This window comes from Entamoeba dispar, genomic scaffold (assembly GCF_000209125.1).
Source record: "Entamoeba dispar SAW760 scf_1105229461595 genomic scaffold, whole genome shotgun sequence".
NCBI classification, from domain to species: Eukaryota; Evosea; order Mastigamoebida; family Endamoebidae; genus Entamoeba; species Entamoeba dispar.
The window spans coordinates 1-1,102 of NW_001854771.1; the positions used below are offsets into that span (position 1 = coordinate 1).

General features: G+C 27.4%; 1 protein-coding gene across 1 annotated transcript; it reads right to left on the reverse strand.

Moving 5' to 3' along the window:
* Positions 1-321: 321 nt before the first annotated feature.
* EDI_000330 (uncharacterized protein) lies at positions 322-1,074 on the reverse strand (the record flags this gene model as incomplete). Its single annotated transcript, XM_001738647.1, has 1 exon — positions 322-1,074. One exon carries the CDS (start codon positions 1,072-1,074, stop codon positions 322-324), a length of 753 nt encoding a protein of 250 aa, XP_001738699.1.
* Positions 1,075-1,102: the final 28 nt, after the last annotated feature.

Consider the following 1,102-nt stretch of genomic DNA (forward strand, 5'->3'; position numbering starts at 1 on the left):
CAGTGATAATTCAGTATTCAGAGAAGAATTTAATCAAGAAAGTAATGATGCCAATTTGACTGTACTATGATGCAACTCATCATACTGCTACTGTATTTCAAATAATATAGTAAATATCAGGAATTAAAACTTCGTTATAATAAAAAGTTAGCTAAAGAAGAAGAAGAGAGAAAAAAAGCTGAACAGAGAATAGGTTTTGATATAAGAAGAGGTGGAGTAATGATGGGTGATCTAGAAGGAGAATATGATAGCGATGATTAAATAAACGTTTTTTTTAATTCAAAGACTTCAATTCATTATTTTTTGATTGTTAGAGAATGATTACTCATTTCTGTGAAGAATCTTTTTCATTGTTGCAAACACAACTAATCCAACAAATATTAATCCTGATACTATTACTACTATTAATGCTGAAACTAATTGACCTGCTTTTAATTTATCTTCTTCTAATTTTAATACACATTCTTCTTCTTCTAATTGATAATTTTCATATGAATTACAAATACATTCTTCTCCATTAAATATTTCTCCTTCTGAACAAATAGTAGTGTTGATGTAATATCTGTTATGTTTTCTATCACATCCTACTTCAGATATTATGTTGTATTTTGTGTATGTTTCACATTCTTTATCTTTATTAATTTTATGTGCAAATCCAACATATGTGTTAGTGTTATTTATAAGAAGTGTTGATACAACTGTTCCTTCAGTTTCATTTGCAACACAATAATTCTTAAATACAGTTACTGTATATCCTGTTATTCTTTCTAATTTAAAATCAGCAGTACATTCAGATGATGGGATATGAATGTATTGAAGGGAGTTGTTAAATGAATCAGTGATTTGATTTAAATCAATTGTTTTGTGTTTGTTTTCTATTTGGATAGTGCATAATTTATCGGCATAAGTGGCAATGGATAATACTAATGCTGGTTCATTAAACAAATATTCATAATAATTTCCATCATAGTAAGTGCATTTGTTGATCGGGAAATAAGTGAACGAATGGAAATCATCAACAACATAATATTTGTCAGCAAACACACAAAGAAACAATAATAGGGATAATATCATCTGTTGATTTGATGAATAATAATTTATA